At 44.3% G+C, this 14,079-nt stretch overlaps 1 protein-coding gene and 1 non-coding gene across 2 annotated transcripts in view; both read left to right on the top strand.

Annotated features, from left to right (window-relative positions):
* Window positions 1-4,031, top strand: part of INTS9 (integrator complex subunit 9) — a 121,291-nt gene extending 117,260 nt beyond the window's left edge. The window contains exons 15-17 of the mRNA XM_064368755.1: window positions 705-803; window positions 1,716-1,853; window positions 3,371-4,031. Coding sequence (XP_064224825.1) covers window positions 705-803; window positions 1,716-1,853; window positions 3,371-3,547 — 414 coding nt within the window. The 3' untranslated portion in view covers window positions 3,548-4,031. The remainder of the gene's footprint in view (window positions 1-704; window positions 804-1,715; window positions 1,854-3,370) is intronic.
* Window positions 4,032-9,036: 5,005 nt separating this feature from the next.
* Window positions 9,037-9,177, top strand: LOC135271486 (U4 spliceosomal RNA). The gene has a single exon (XR_010339650.1). It is a non-coding gene; the product is annotated as a U4 spliceosomal RNA (small nuclear RNA).
* The last annotated feature ends 4,902 nt before the right edge of the window (window positions 9,178-14,079 follow it).

The raw sequence follows: 14,079 nt of genomic DNA, 5'->3' as shown, positions 1-14,079 counted from the left end.
ACACCATAATAAGGTCAGGCTGCACAGCAGGGCACCTATCAAGTACAGGTGGTCAGAAAGACACCACTCCCCCAGGTAAAGCCGTGGCTTCCGCCATTGGGAGAAGTGAGACTTTCAGGCAGGGGAGCGTTCCATCAACCCCCATGCAGCTATGCCTGTCCTTCCTGCCACTGGTTACCTGGAGAGGGGATGAGGGTGAGCGAAAGGCCAGAATGAATGAAAGGCAGCTCTGGTAGGTTCCTGCGACACTGTAAAAGGGTCTTCAGAGTTGTGTGGAAGCCACTGGAGAGGTGGGTGAGGCCATGCAGTTGAGATGGGTGCCTGGGCCAGGTGCTAGCATTCTGTTATTGGTGGGGTAACCAACCAGAGGGAGACGCAGAGGGGTGAGCAGGCTGGGGTCCAGCAGGCAGTGATGTGGCTGCCCCATGACCTCTGCTGCAGAGCGCAGAAGCCACAGCTGCTACGTCATCTGGACAGTTGGGCTCAGTCGGGTTCATGCCCATTTCTCTTCCTTCCTGTCTGGATTCTGACTGATAGAGATGGATGTGTGTGTGTGATTATTTTTTACTTAAATTCTTTTTAAAAGTTGTTTACCTTTAAAGTTATTTTCTCTTTAGACTGCAGTGATGTAAATAGATTAAAGGAAAAGTCAGTAACTGTCATCATTAAAGGTCCTCAGCCTGAACTGTGCCCTTTGCTTTCAGCTTGCGGATTCACTGGTGCCCATGGAGATCAAGCCTGGCATCTCCCTGGCAACCGTCTCGGCCGTGCTGCACACCAAAGATAACAAGCACTTGCTTCAGGTAGGGGGTGCTGGGCAGGCGTGCAGGGAACCTCTCCCCAGCCAGAGACCCTGCCCCCTAACAGAGTATATTTGAAACAAAGAGTGCTTCATAAGAAGTGTTTCTCTGGCCACGTGCCTCAGAGAGGCTGCTGTCTCCCAAGGGCTGCCCCAGGCACATTCTGTGGGGGAGTGCTGCCGTGCAAGGCTGGCTGTGGGGAGACGTGCAGATGGCAGGTGCAGCGCTGCCCTTGGGGGCTGGAAACAGGGCGTACCTGTATGAGGCTGTGGCGGCCCGACTGTCTGGCCCTGCCACGGACCCATACACAGGTGGTGGCACTTTGGCTCCAGGGCAGGTGCTGTGTCTTAAGAATTCCTTTCAGGAATGGTGTCATCCTGGACTGTGTCACCTTTGTGCTGTAGGTAGAATTGCTTCTAGCTACCACTTAAGTCTGTTAGACCCCGTGCTGGGTCCTTGTCTTACTGATCCCTCAAATAATGTGCTGCTGTCACCATTTGGTAGGCAGCTTCTCTGACTTCAGCCAGATGGTGGCAAAGCTGGGGTTTCCCCCTTTGGTCTGACCCCCCGGGCAGTATGCCCAGCACGGCGTCATGACAGTACCTGCAACACGACAGTATAATGTGGAGAATTTATTCAGCAGATACTGCAGTGAATCACCTGAAGGTTTAAAAATGGATCTTGATAGAAGGCGGAGAGCTCAGTGAATAAAGGTGTTGGTTGGGTGGACAGTTGAGCACGTGGATCTGGGGACCCCAGCAGCCAGGGAACCTGAACCGAGTGGAGTGCCGGCTGAGGAAGCCAGCTGGGCCAGGGCCTGTGAGGATAGGATAGTCTCAGGCTCCCTGTGTGGCTTGCGGTGGCGCCTGCTGCTCAGAGGACGCTCATGAGAGCCACTCTTTCCTTCTGCTCCAGCCCCCTCCTCGGCCTGCCCAGCCCACAAGCGGGAAGAAGAGAAAGAGGGTGAGCGATGAGGTCCCGGACTGCAAAGTCCTGAAGCCTTTGTTGAGCGGCTCCATCCCCGTGGAGCAGTTCGTGCAGACCCTGGAGAAGGTGAGCAGGTTTCTCGGGTGCCAGCCCTTCGCTGGCTCACTACCGTCCCTGGCGGCAGCGAGGGGATTTTGCTGCTTGCACCTGCTTGGTCCAAGATCCTGCTGGGAGACACAGGAGAAAGAGAGCGGAGTGAAGAGTGCCCCATCTGTCCTCCCAGGCATGAGGTCAGCAGAAGGCCTCTCTAGACTGAGGAAAAAGCTGCTTCCACACACAGGTGTGACGAGCAGGGGAGGGTAGGACAAAGAAGGGCCCATCCCAGCCAGAGCCTCGAGCTTCCACAGCTGACTCCTTGTTGTCAGAGGGGAGCCAAGGCTTCACTTGAGTGTCAGGATTTTGGGGAAGCAGCAGCCATGGTCCTAGATGCCCAAGAATTCAGAGAATAGGCCCAGCCATTCAGACAGGATCGGGGCAGGCACCTGAGGGGCACTGGCCCTTCCTTCCTCTTCCCCTCTGTCTCAGTTAAAAGAAAATAACCTTAGTTAAAGGTTGTAATTTTGGCTTCAGTCACAGGACTTCAAAAATCACCGGTTTTTTATTAGGATTATAGAATCCTTGATGGAAGGAAAAGGAATTAGCTAAAGGTAATGCTGTTCATGCTGCTTCTTGCAAGAACTGTAACAAATTATAATCATTACAAGGAAGGAGATTTCTATGAACGTTTTATCCAATGTAAACATCACAGTTGCTGACCTTCAAATCTTAGAAGCTTTCCCTTTCCTAGGATTGGTTTTCTCCACCTCTCATTGATTTTCCTGCAGGAAAGGCTCTCCTCCCCTCTCGCCCGTCACCTTGCAGGGCTCCCGGGCCTTATTGCCGGGCCTCAAGCTGGACTTTTTAAACTGGAGATGAGGACCTTTGGCCTGGCCCAGCCTAGGTCCTGACCCTGGCTCCTCTCTGCAGAAGGAGCAAGCCCCTGTCCAACTCCCTAGGGGAGCCTGAGCCACTAACTGCAGGTGGCCTCCCCACACGGATGCCCTTCACTGCTTTGTGTCCATTTCGGGCACATGCCTCCTTTCCACATCACACCTGATCTGTAAGGAAATTCTGTCCTTGGCGGGAGCAATAGCTGAGAAACGTTCGCTCTGCTGCCTTCTCCTTCACTCTTGAAAGGGGTCTGCCAAGTCCCACAGTCCAGGGTATCTTGCTGTCACTGGCATTTTCCTGGGAGCTCAGACAGCTGAGACTTAGGAGGAAGCTTTGTCACCAGGGAGGGGCATGGCGCGAGCAGCTAGGGTCCCAGACTCCTGAACACGGTGCATGGACATGCCCTCAAAAAGCTTTGGCAAAAAGCTTAGGCAGGTTGTAGAAATTCTGTTCTATTTGGCATGAGATTTTGCATGTTTAGGGTCTCTTCTCAAGTATGTGAAACTGTTGCTAGCGTAGGCCCTATGACTAGTCTGAAGAATTGTGTTGAGGCACGTCAGTTTCTGGAATGTTCGGTCAAGTCTGGGAGGTGTCATTGGTAGGTCTCAAAGCTGTAGTCTGCTCACCCCCGTCTTTCTTTTCTTCTGGAGCAGCACGGCTTCAGTGATATTAAGGTGGAGGACACAGCCAAGGGCCATATCGTCCTGCTCCAGGAAGCTGAGACACTCATCCAGATTGAAGAAGACTCGACCCATATCATCTGCGACAATGACGAGATGCTCAGAGTGAGACTGCGGGACCTCGTCCTCAAATTCTTACAGAAGTTCTGAGTGGGCCGTGCGCCACCTCCCTGAAATCCTGCAGGCCCTCACTAGCCGCCTGAGGAGCAGCATGAGAGGCCGTTCACCATGTCTCTGGTGTCCTCTGGCTTGAGGAGTGAAGCGGCAGCTCTGGAAGGAAAGGGTCTGGACTGTGGCCGGGACCCCCAGTCTGGATTCCCAGCACTGTTTCAGGCAAGAACGTTCCACTTCAGGCTCATTTTCTTCTTGACTCTGGCTCTCTTGAGGAGCTGAGGGGTGGCAGAAGAGAACAGAAGCAGTTTTCCAAGAGGCTCGTGGTGGCCAGGGAGGCGGAGATGACCAGCTGGCTGTCTCCTGTGGCCTGGTTATCTTGGGTCCCAGGCCTCGGGCAGGGGCTAGATTGCCTACAGAGCTACGCCTAATGAGATGATCCCAAAAATACAGTAAAGTGAACCCATCGACCCTCCTTTTCTACTGTGAGTCCATTTGTTAATAAAAACTTATTTTTATAAAATCAGCTGTCCTTTGTTGAACCTACAATCTATATATTGATTTAATAGCTAAAAAATATGAAAATATACACAACAGCATGAACTCAGAAAACACCACAGCAAATTCAAGTGTCATGATGTGTATATTATATAATTTGTACTGTTTACAAAAGCATAGATCTGTCTCTTCTTAAATCGCATGAGGAGGTGCTCACCTTTAAGCTGGGTCTGCACAGAAGACTGATCCAGGTCAGCACCCCAGCCTCAGGCTCCACCCGCGCCGCCTCTCCCACACATCCTCAGTCTCTGCGTTCCACCGAGCATTGCTCACAGGTACCCACAGAGCCACTGGCTGTATGAAGGTTTCAGACAAAAGTAACCTCACAAAAGATGGCTGCTTGTGAAATGTATAAAACCAACAGTTACCAGAGCAGACAGCAGGAGCTGTGGCACCCATGCCAACTTTGCCGGTATTACGAACAAGACTTAGCCCTGGCGGGCCATGCTAGGTAGTATGCCTGGCACAGGCTCTGTTCTTACCATCTCGTTGGAGTGAGTAAAATTCAGTCAGAAGTCAGTCCTCCAACTCGGGTAACAGCTAAACAGCACACAGGGATTCATGAACCAATAAATACATAACATGAACGGCTGCAGAACCGACTGCCCCAGCTCTACAGAGCATGACCACTTCTCTCGGAACGATCACATCCATGGGAGCAAGTGCTTCACGTTTCCAACCTAGCCAAACTCGGGCTCCGGAATGCTTAAGCAGGTTTCTGTTTTCGAAGGTTTCGGTCCATTCCAGTCAATGGACAGGCTACAGAATAAATGAAAGGCTTCCAGCCGTGGGGCAGGACTGACTAACGAGAGATGAATGCCATGACTGGGAGCATTTCGTTTTGAGAACTGTAAATAGGCATCTCAAGTAGGCATACTTCCAACAGAACCTTTGAGACAGTCAACTGAAATTAAATTGTAGAAACATCTGAAATGCAAAAACAGTGTCAGCTAGAGCTCAGGAGAAACCAAAAATGGTTATTTTATTTAAATGTCCTAGCAGTGCTATCTAGGAATGATGGGATCTGTCGAGCCCGACTGCCGTGATAGGGCTTGATCAGAGAGCCCGGTGCTGGGGGCTGTGAAAGAGGTGAGCAGTAAGAACAAGTGAGTTGGACACCAGAGGAGCAGGGTGAAACTTAGGTTTTCATCATGTCATCACCACCCACTTAGTGGCAGAAGTCAGAGGCAGGAAGCAGCAAAGACTCACACTTTAGAGCAGAGAGAGAATCCAGAGCCAGACTTTCCAGGTATGAGGAGAGCAGTTATGAATAACTCTGCCTGAAGTTCAGGTATGTAGATACCATGCCAGTTTGGTTAGTAGAAGCCTCAAAAGTTAAGTGGCACAGGTGGCCTGGCTCTGAGATGCAGCCCACTGACATTGACCGATACTGACTAACCTAACACCGACCTGGAGAAGACTGACATCCAGCAAAGTTTCTACTCAAACCCAGTGGAATCCAGTGATAATTGAAAAAACCTTAAAAAATAGTGCAGACACCTCGTATTATTTCAGTCTTAGTACAGAGTGATATGTTAGGTATCTATTGTTGCACAAGTTACCCCAAAACACAGTGGCTTAAAACGGCAGATGTTTCTCATCTCACGGTTTCTATGGTCGGGAAGCTGGCATGCCGTGGTGTGGCGTGGTGTGCCATGGTGTGGTGTGGCGTGCTGTGGTGTGGTGTGTGATGTGGCGTGGCGTGCCATGGTGTGGCGTGGTGTGACATGCTGTGGTGTGGTGTGTGATGTCGTGTGGCGTGGTGTGCCGTGCCATGCCGTGGTGTGCCTTAGCTGGACGCCCTGGCTCAGGGTCTCCTCCCCACACGGCTGCAGTCAAGGTGTTGGGTGAGGGAAACAGAGGTTATGTAACTTTCCCTAAAACAGCCAGTGAGTGGCTTCTGCCTTACCCCACCACCATGGGTGAGTATCAGGTCAGCAGCTGGCCAGGAAAAGGAAACCTGCCCTTTCAAGTCACATCTGATCCCTGGAGCACCTGAAGCTTTTGGCCCTCACAGTTGTCTAAGGCGTTTTCAAATTGTACGGAAGTATCAACAAAAAACGAGTGAAGACACCTTTAAACCTGCAGGATGACGCATTAACAAGAGCCAAGCCACCAGCGGGAATGAAAGGAGGACACCTTTCCTCTCAGAGTCCAAGAGGAGAAGGGAATGCTCTCTTGCCACTTTATGCCATCTATAAGAAGGTAGACAGCACTTATCTTTCTTCAAATGCACTGCAGTGGGACTACACATCAGTAACAGTAGTCTTGAACCTAAAATAGAGTGGAAATAACCAATGACAATTCTGGAGGAAGTCACAGGTAAATAAATCCTGGAGACCAGCAGTGCCGAGCTGAGCCGGAGGGCCAGTCTCCATCAGGAAGTGATCTTCTGAAATCAAATGCCAGAGTCTACTGCTCGTGGCAGTCTATTAGGGGTTTTAATCACACCATAAAACATTATAGACATTAAATGTAAACTTGAGTCATAGGACCACAGATCTTTGAAAGGGGTATAAACTCCCATCTCATTAGGCATAATATTCCTTGCTTCTCTTACGTTGGTATTGGAGGCCACTGAAAAACATGTGCGTAGTCCCTGTGTAATGATGCTTGTGTTAGCAGGATTTACCCTTTACCTTTCTCTACAATAAAACTTCCTAACTCATGTATAAGCCTCCCTGATTTAGTTATCAATCAGTAAAAAGTGACTTCTCATAATATGCAATAAATTCTGAGTTACCAAACACATTATCAACTAAAATAAGTTTGCTAACATTTTGTTAAATTATCCAATATAAGTTTTAGTAATTACTTACAATTGTTCCACATACTTTGGAAATAATGGACTTCATTTCACAAAGCCTTTCCCAGTCATCAGTGAGCATCAGTCGGCACCTGCTGGTATATTCAATGTGTGGTGCTGTCTCTCATGGCTTTAGCTCACCATCACAGACGAGTTTCTCCCAGACTGACAGCTAGAGAGAAGCACATTTCCAGGACCATGAGCACCCTGGGGGCAAGATCTGTTTTTTCCACCTTGTCCCAGCATGAGGCTTGGGGGAAGAAGGGAAGGGAAGAACATTTCAGAAATACTTAGGAATTACAGGCCAAAACAACATTTCCTGCGGGTTAGTTTTAACTGCAATGTTCTAAACATGGAACCCTGCATATAAGTGTAAAAACCTCTATCATTCAGCCCATGCTTTAAAACAGCTACTTGATTCAGTGGGCAGCTTCCTGATGAGATGGATCGGAGGTTGGTAACTGTGGCTGACAGGCCACATCTGGCCCACAAGCAGAGTTGGTGGGAAAAAGGTGCAACAGAAATCGCACGTGGCCCACAAAGCCTAAAACATTAACCCTTTACAGAAAAAGTATGCCAGCCCCTGCTCAAGTGTTTTGTGTTGAAACATTTTTGTAGTACTTATTCAAGTAAAGGTCAAATAATGGAATGGCTACGTAACAGCTCCCATCAGAACTGACTCTCCTGAAGGTAAAACTATAAACTCCAGATGTAAGTAGGTAGATAGATAGAACAACAACCTACCACAAAAAACAATTCCATTAGCATAGAGATTTTATCACCCTTCTCGTAATAATTAAAACGATTTGACAAAAAACAGTAAATTCATAGATGACATGAACAAAATTATCAAAAACTATGACCTGATACTTTTTAGAGTGCTTACTCTACCTCAGCAGAATGTTTACTATGAAAACCATATGCTAGGTGATAAATCTCATTACATGTAAAAGGATTGAATGCATACAGAAAACCTTACCACAATGAAATTAAATCCACTCAACAAAATATTTTGGAAAACCACAAATATTTAGAAATTAAACACTTCTAAAATAGCTCTTGGATCAAAGACGACATCACAAAATGAATTGGAAAAATATTTTGAACTGCATAAAATTAAACCTCAAAATTTATAGAATACTGCCAAGGTAGTGCTTAAATGTCATCTTATACCATTAAATGCTTACAGAAAAGATGAAAATCCTAAAATTGACCTAAATTTTTCTTAGATGACTATAAAAAGAGCCAAGTAGAGCCAAAGAAAGTAGAGGAAAGAGGCTGGGCACACTGACTCACGCCTGTAATCCCAACACTTTTGGGAGGCTAATGCAGGCGGATCATGAGGTCAGGAGTTCAACACCAGCCTGGCCAAACTGGTGAAACCCCCGACTCTACTAAAAATACAAAAATTAGCCGGGCATGGTGGCACACGCCTTTATTCCCAGCTACTCAGGAGGCTGAGGCAGGAGAACTGCTTGAATCCAGGAGGTAGAGGTTGTAGTGAGCTGAGACTGCCCCACTGCACTCCAGCCTGGCCAAGAGAGTAAGACTCTGTCTCAAAAAAAAAAAAAGGTAGAGGAAAGAAATCATAAAAATAAGTATAAAGGAACAAAACAATAGAGAAAACTGACAAACCCAAAAGCTGGTTTTTGAAAGATCAGCAGAACTGATACACACCTCATTAGATTAATCAAGGAAAGACGGGACATATTTCCCATATGGGCAGTGAAAAAACTTTGGTTGTCACTACAGATCCTATGGACATGAAGACGACAACTAATCAGAAATGAAAAGGGGGTTATTACTAAAGAGCCTACAAATATTAAAGGGATAAAAAGAATATCAACAAACTTACGCCAACAAATTTAACACCACAGATAAAATGGAAAATTTCCTTTGAAGACAAAAATAGACAAAGCTCATTCAGTAAGAACAGGAACTTGATATTCACTTAAGAATTTATTATCTTCTCACAAGGGAAACTCTAGGCCTAGATGGTTTCCCTGGGAAACTGTATCAAACATTTAAGGCAGAAATAACACCAATCTTGTACAACCTCTATCAAGAAGAAGAAGAGGGAATACTTCCAATCCCTTTTAAGGGGCCAGCATAACTCTAATACCAAAACCTTATGAAGTCACTGCCAAAAAAGAAAATGAGAAGCAGCTTTGCGCAGTGGCAGTATCATAGCCAATGAGCTTTATCCGAGGCGCGATTATTGCTAATTGAAAACTTTTCCCAATAACCCGCCATGACGACTTGAAATATAGTCGACGTTGGCAATTTTTGGCAGTGTCTACGGAGACTGAATAAAAATTTTTAAAAAAAGTAATAAAAAAAATTAAAAATTTTTTTAAAAAATTTTAAAAAGGTAAATCTCTCTCATGAACATCAATGCAAAAAATATTACCAGCAACCTGAATCTAGCAATACACAAATAGGATAAGATGACATGAACAAGTAGGGTTTATTACTGGAATGCAAGGATAAATATTTGAAAACCAATCTATAATTTACAATAATAGCAGAATAGAGGAGAAACCCCATATGATGATTTCAATAGATACAGGGAAAAAAGCATTTGATGAAATTCTCATAATAGCACTCAGCAGACAGGAATAACAGGGAACATCCTCAAAAGGTCATGGATGAAAAACTTACAGCTCAGTGAAATATTAGAGCTTTTCCACAAATATTGAGAGCGACACAAGGGTGCTTATCCATACTACTATTCTATATCGTTCTTGAAGTCCCAATCATTGCAATAAGGCAAAAATGAAGAGGAGAAGAAACGAAGGCATACAAACAGAGAAAGCATAAAGGTAGGAAAGAAATACAACTGTTTTCAGATGACTTTTTACATAGAAAATTCTAAGAAATCTAGAAAACTACTGGAATAAGTTCACAAGACTGCGGAATACAAGGTTAGTATACAAAAGTCAACTGTCTTTTATATATTAACATGTTTTTCAAAGAACCTTGCTCTGTCACCCTGGCTAGTGTGCAGTGGCACAGTCATGGCTCACTGCAGCCTTAAAGTCCCAGGCTCAAGTGATCCTCCCACCTCAGTTTCCCAAGCAGCTGGGACCACAGGCACATGCCACCATATCCAGCTAATTTTTTTTTTCTTTTTACTTTTGTAGAGATCCATCTTGGCTTCCCAAAGTGCTGGGATTACAGGTGTGAGGCACCACACCTGGCCAGAAAATAAAATGTTTTCAAAACAGCAACTTCATAATAGTGAGAGATAACTTTTGAAAAGATATATAAGATCTCTACCCTACAAGTCTCAAAACCTTGCTGATACAAATTAATGATTTGAATAAATGGAGAAATTTACCATATTCATGGATTAGAGGACTCAATACTAACATTTTAATTCTGCCTATTGATTTACAGATTTGATCGAACATCCAAGCAGACAGCCACACCACAACCTAACCCACTGTTTCAAGTAGGTAAAGGACTGGAATAAACATTTTTCCAAAGAAGATATACAGATGGCCAATAAGCACATAAAGAGATACTCAACACAAGTCACTAGGGAAATGAAAATCAAACCCATGATGAGGAACCACTTCACACCTACTAGGATGACTGTAACATTTTTAAAATTTTCTATCAGAAAATAAGTGTTGGGAGAGGTGGAAAAATTGGAACCTTCATACACCACTAGTGGAATGTAAAACGAGACAGCCTGGCAGTTCCTCAAAATGAAATGGTTTGGCAGTTCCTCAAAAAGTTAAATACAGAATTACCATATTGTCCAGCAACTCCACTCCTACATAGACACCCAAAAGAATTGAGAGCAGGGACTCAAGTATTTGGCCACCTATGTTCTTAGCAACATTATTCACCTCCTTAGTAACCACAAAGTGGATGCAACCCAAATATCCACCAACAGATGAACAGACAAACACAATGTGGAATATACACACAACGAAATATTACCCTCCCACAAAAAAGAATGAGATTCTGATACATGCTACAACATGGATGAATCTTGAAAACATACTAAGTGAAATAAACCACACACAAAAGACCACATATTTTATGACTTCATTTATATTCAAATGCCCAGAATAGACAAATCCACAGAGGCAGAATAGAGATTATCAGAGGCTGGAAGTAGTGGGGGAATGGGAAGTTATTGTTTAATGGGTTCAGAATTTCTGTTTGAAATGATGGAAAAGTTTCAGAACTAGTTAGTGGTGATGGTTACACAACATTGTGAATGTACTTACTGGCACTATAATCCCAGCACTTTGGGAGGCTGAGGCAGGCAGATCATGAGGTTAGGAGTTCGAGACCACCCTGACCAACATGGTGAAACCCTGTCTCTACTAAAAATACAAAAAATAGCCAGGTGCGGTGACATGTGCCTGTAATCCCAGCTGCTCAGTAGGCTGAGGCAGGAGAATCGCTTGAACCTGGGAGGCGGAGGTTGCAGTGAGCTGAGACTGTGCCACTGCACTCCAGCCTGGGCAACAGAGCAAGACTCTGTCTAGTGGGAAAAAAAATGGCTAATATGGCAAATTCTATGTTTAAATTTTTTTAATCTGATAATCCCAGGTTTCTTAGAAGAGACCAACAATATTGAGATGGATTTTATGTAAGTATAAGAGCTAATACCATACAGCTAATTCTAAATTTTATGGAGAAATACAAAGTAACTACAATATTGAAAGCAATCTTGGAGATGAACAGTTGGAAAGCTCCATTCATCAAGACAGTAAGGAACCGGCATGAGGACGAAAAAAGCAGCGTAACAACAAAGATGGCTCAGAAATAGAGCCCCACTTCTACAATTACTGTATTTTCAACAGAGGCCCTAAAGCAATCCAATGGGGAAGGAAAAGTCTTTTTAACAAATGGTGCTGGAATACCCGTATAGAACAAGTATCAGAAACCTGACCCATGCCACACCCCATACATAAATATTGAGATGCATCTTTAAGTATAAGAGCTAAAACAATAAAGCATTTGGTGAAAAACCCTGAAAATATCTTCATGATGCTGGGTAGGCAAAGGTTTCTTGGGTCAAAGAAAGTAGTAACAAAAGAATTGAATCTCCTCAAAATTCTGCAAATCAGATGATACCATAAAGAAAATGATTAGGGCCGGGCGTGGTGGCTCACGCCTGTAATCCCACCACTTTGGGAGGCTGAGGCGGGTGGATCACGAGGTCAAGAGATTGAGACCATCCTGGTCAACATGGTGAAACCCCGTCTCTACTAAAAATACAAAAAATTAGCTGGGCATGGTGGCGCGTGCCTGTAATCCCAGCTACTCAGGAGGCTGAGGCAGGAGAATTGCCTGAACCCAGGAGGCGGAGGTTGCGGTGAGCCGAGATATCACGCCATGGCACTCCAGCCTGGGTAACAAGAGCGAAACTCCATCTCAAAAAGAAAAGAAAAGAAAATGATTAGGCAAGCCACAAATTACAAAAATAATTTACAAAACATATCTGACAATGGACTAGTGTCCAGGGCAAAGAATTCCTGTAACTCAGCAATAAAGACAATACATCTATACAATATTATTCAGTGAGGAAAGAAATTAGTTATCAAACCGTGAAAAGATACAAAAGAACCTTACATGTATATTATATTATATGAAAGCAGCCAATGTGAACAGGGTACATGCTGTATAATTTTATGTGACATTCTGGCAAAGGCCGTAGTATGAAGACAGTAAAAAGATCAGTGGTTGCCAGAGATCAGAGAGGGAGGGAGGGACCAACAGGTGGAGCACAGGAAGTTTTTAGGGGAGTAAAACTATTCTGTATGATACTGTAATGGTGGCTATGTGTCATTACGTATTTGTCAAATGTTAGAGAATTTCATCAAATGCTTTTTTCCTGTATCTATTGAAATGATCATATGGGGTTTCTCCTCTATTCTGTTACTGTAAATTACAGATTGGTTTTCAAATATTTAACTATCCTTGCATTCCAGTAATAAACCCTACTTGTTCATGTCGTATTATCCTATTTGTGTATTGCTGGATTCAGGTTGCTGATAATTTTTTTTGCATTGATGTTCATGAGAGAGATTAACCTCTGATTTTCTTTTTTGGTAATGACTTTATAAGATTTTGGTATTAGAGTTATGCCGGCCCATTAAAAGGGATTGGAAGAATTCCCTCTTCTTCTATTTTATAGAGGTCATACAACACAATCGATGAAGCCTAATGTAAACCATGAACTTTAGTGAATAATGTGTCAACATCAGCTCATCAGTTGTATCAAATCTGTCCCACTAATGGCAGATGTTAATAAAGGACAAGTGAGGGATTAGGTGGAAGAGGAGGAAAACTCTTTGTACTTCCCATGCAGTGTTGCTGTAAGTCTAAAACTGCTCCCCCCAAAATCTATTAAAAATGTAGGAAGAAAAGAAAGCAATTCACAAAAGGGATAATCCAGTTTTTCTTAATGGGTAAAAGATGTGTACAGTTAATTCACAAAGGAAATATATATAAATGGCGTAAGTACATGAAAAGGTGCTTAAATCATTAGTCATCAGGGAAACACAGACAGAAATAAGACACCATTACTCACCAGAATGTCTAAAATTGAAAAAGACTGACAAAACCATGGACTGGTAAGGATGTGGAACTGGGAATCTCATCATTACTGGTGGGAGTACAAAATGGAATGGCTGCATTGAGAAAAGGTCTAGAAGTTTCTTATAAAACTAAACATGTATACATCTACCATATCACCCAACAATTCCACTCCTAGGTATTTATCCAAGAGAAATAAAAATCCACATTTCTTTCGACTTCCACATGAATGCAAAACTCCTGTTGTGTGCTGTGCTCTGGAGAGGCTGCAGTCTGATGTGGGGAGCAGAGCAGTGGCCAGCACAGCACAGTGAGGCAACAGAGCATGGGGTCTCTAATAAGAGGTGGACAGGGCACACAGCCAGGCGCTGGTGTTCAAACCAGGTGGAAGGCAGAAAGAGTCATGAAGAAGTGGCCACTATTTTACCCCAGTAATAGTTTATTTTTGTTGTGTCAAACAGTGGACTCTTTACATTTATCATGTTATTTAACTTTTAACATATGCTTAAGAGATGGGCAGAACTTCTGCCACTATATGTGGGATTCAAGCCTGAAATATTAATAGGTCACTTGCTCTCCACCACTGTGATGGGCAGCCCAGGATCTGTACCCAGTCCGCTCCAGAGCCCAGACCTTTCCCCAA

Source organism: Aotus nancymaae, unplaced genomic scaffold (genome assembly GCF_030222135.1).
Source record: "Aotus nancymaae isolate 86718 unplaced genomic scaffold, 86718_ANA_hifiasm-v0.15.2.pri h1tg000079l, whole genome shotgun sequence".
NCBI lineage: Eukaryota > Metazoa > Chordata > Mammalia > Primates > Aotidae > Aotus > Aotus nancymaae.
This window is presented reverse-complemented; position numbering and strand designations above follow the sequence as displayed.